The 942-nt window shown below is 37.2% G+C and overlaps 1 protein-coding gene across 1 annotated transcript; it reads left to right on the forward strand.

Moving 5' to 3' along the window:
• DI09_395p10 (uncharacterized protein) lies at positions 1-942 on the forward strand (the record flags this gene model as incomplete). Its single annotated transcript, XM_013382311.1, has 1 exon — positions 1-942. A coding segment is annotated over one exon (942 nt), but the record flags the coding sequence as incomplete, so codon positions are not given.

Below are 942 nucleotides of genomic sequence, written 5' to 3' on the forward strand. Positions count from 1 at the left end.
AAGCGAAATTTTGAAGATTGAAGATCTTTGCCAGTTCATAGCAGACGATTTTACTCCGGAGGTATTTGAAGGACAAACTCGAAGCGCTGCAAATGAAGCCATTAATACCATATTTTCGCTTTCTAAGAAGAATCTAGTCAATGGAGCTTACGCAATTAATTCGGAGACATACAATAAAATTATGGACACAATTATACAGGGCTCCAACTTCAATTCATCTGATCTCTATCAGAAGGTAAAGAATCTAAAAATCTTGCCATCTGATACAGACCTAAAAGCTTTTGGAAATCACACAAACTCTGTCCTTTTCTTTTGTGGACCTAAAAGACATGCAATGTTGTGTGAAATCTTCAAGGTCGCCTCTCCTGATCCCAAACATCAGTATTTATGGAAGGTCCTTATTTACAATAGTGGCGATGGGTTGGAGTATCACCCAGGGTACCATGTTGGCCCAAGAAAAAAAGATTCACCAGTGGTGATATATGAAGGTCCTCCACTTCTTATCACTAAAGACTGGATTGAGGCCGCATTGAATTTTGGTCATTATCAAAAGGTTATCACGAACTTTTATCCCAGACTTTTGGGTGACTTTGATCGGTCAAATACAAAATATGACATTTTTATTGATCCACAAAGAACAGGAACATGTTCCTTTTCATCATATCATGCATATTTTACATTTAAGCTCGGCGAGAGAGAATACAAAAAGATTTTTGCAGCTGCATCTTTAAGTGCCCTCCAGCATTTTGTATCTCAAGAAGCTTCTGATTTTGTTTCACAAAAATATCGCAAGAAGTATTTTCTTTCTCTCCCATCGGAACCAAGCCAGTCAGGTCAAAGTCATAAAGAAGCTGAAAACTTTATGTATGAAAAATTAACATCCAATCGGGATATATTGAACGAGATGGCAAAGTTTCACTTTTTAAGATGGAATGTTGATCT

The sequence above is a fragment of the Mitosporidium daphniae genome, assembly GCF_000760515.2.
Source record: "Mitosporidium daphniae strain UGP3 chromosome Unknown contig-393, whole genome shotgun sequence".
In the NCBI taxonomy this organism is placed as follows: domain Eukaryota; kingdom Fungi; phylum Microsporidia; genus Mitosporidium; species Mitosporidium daphniae.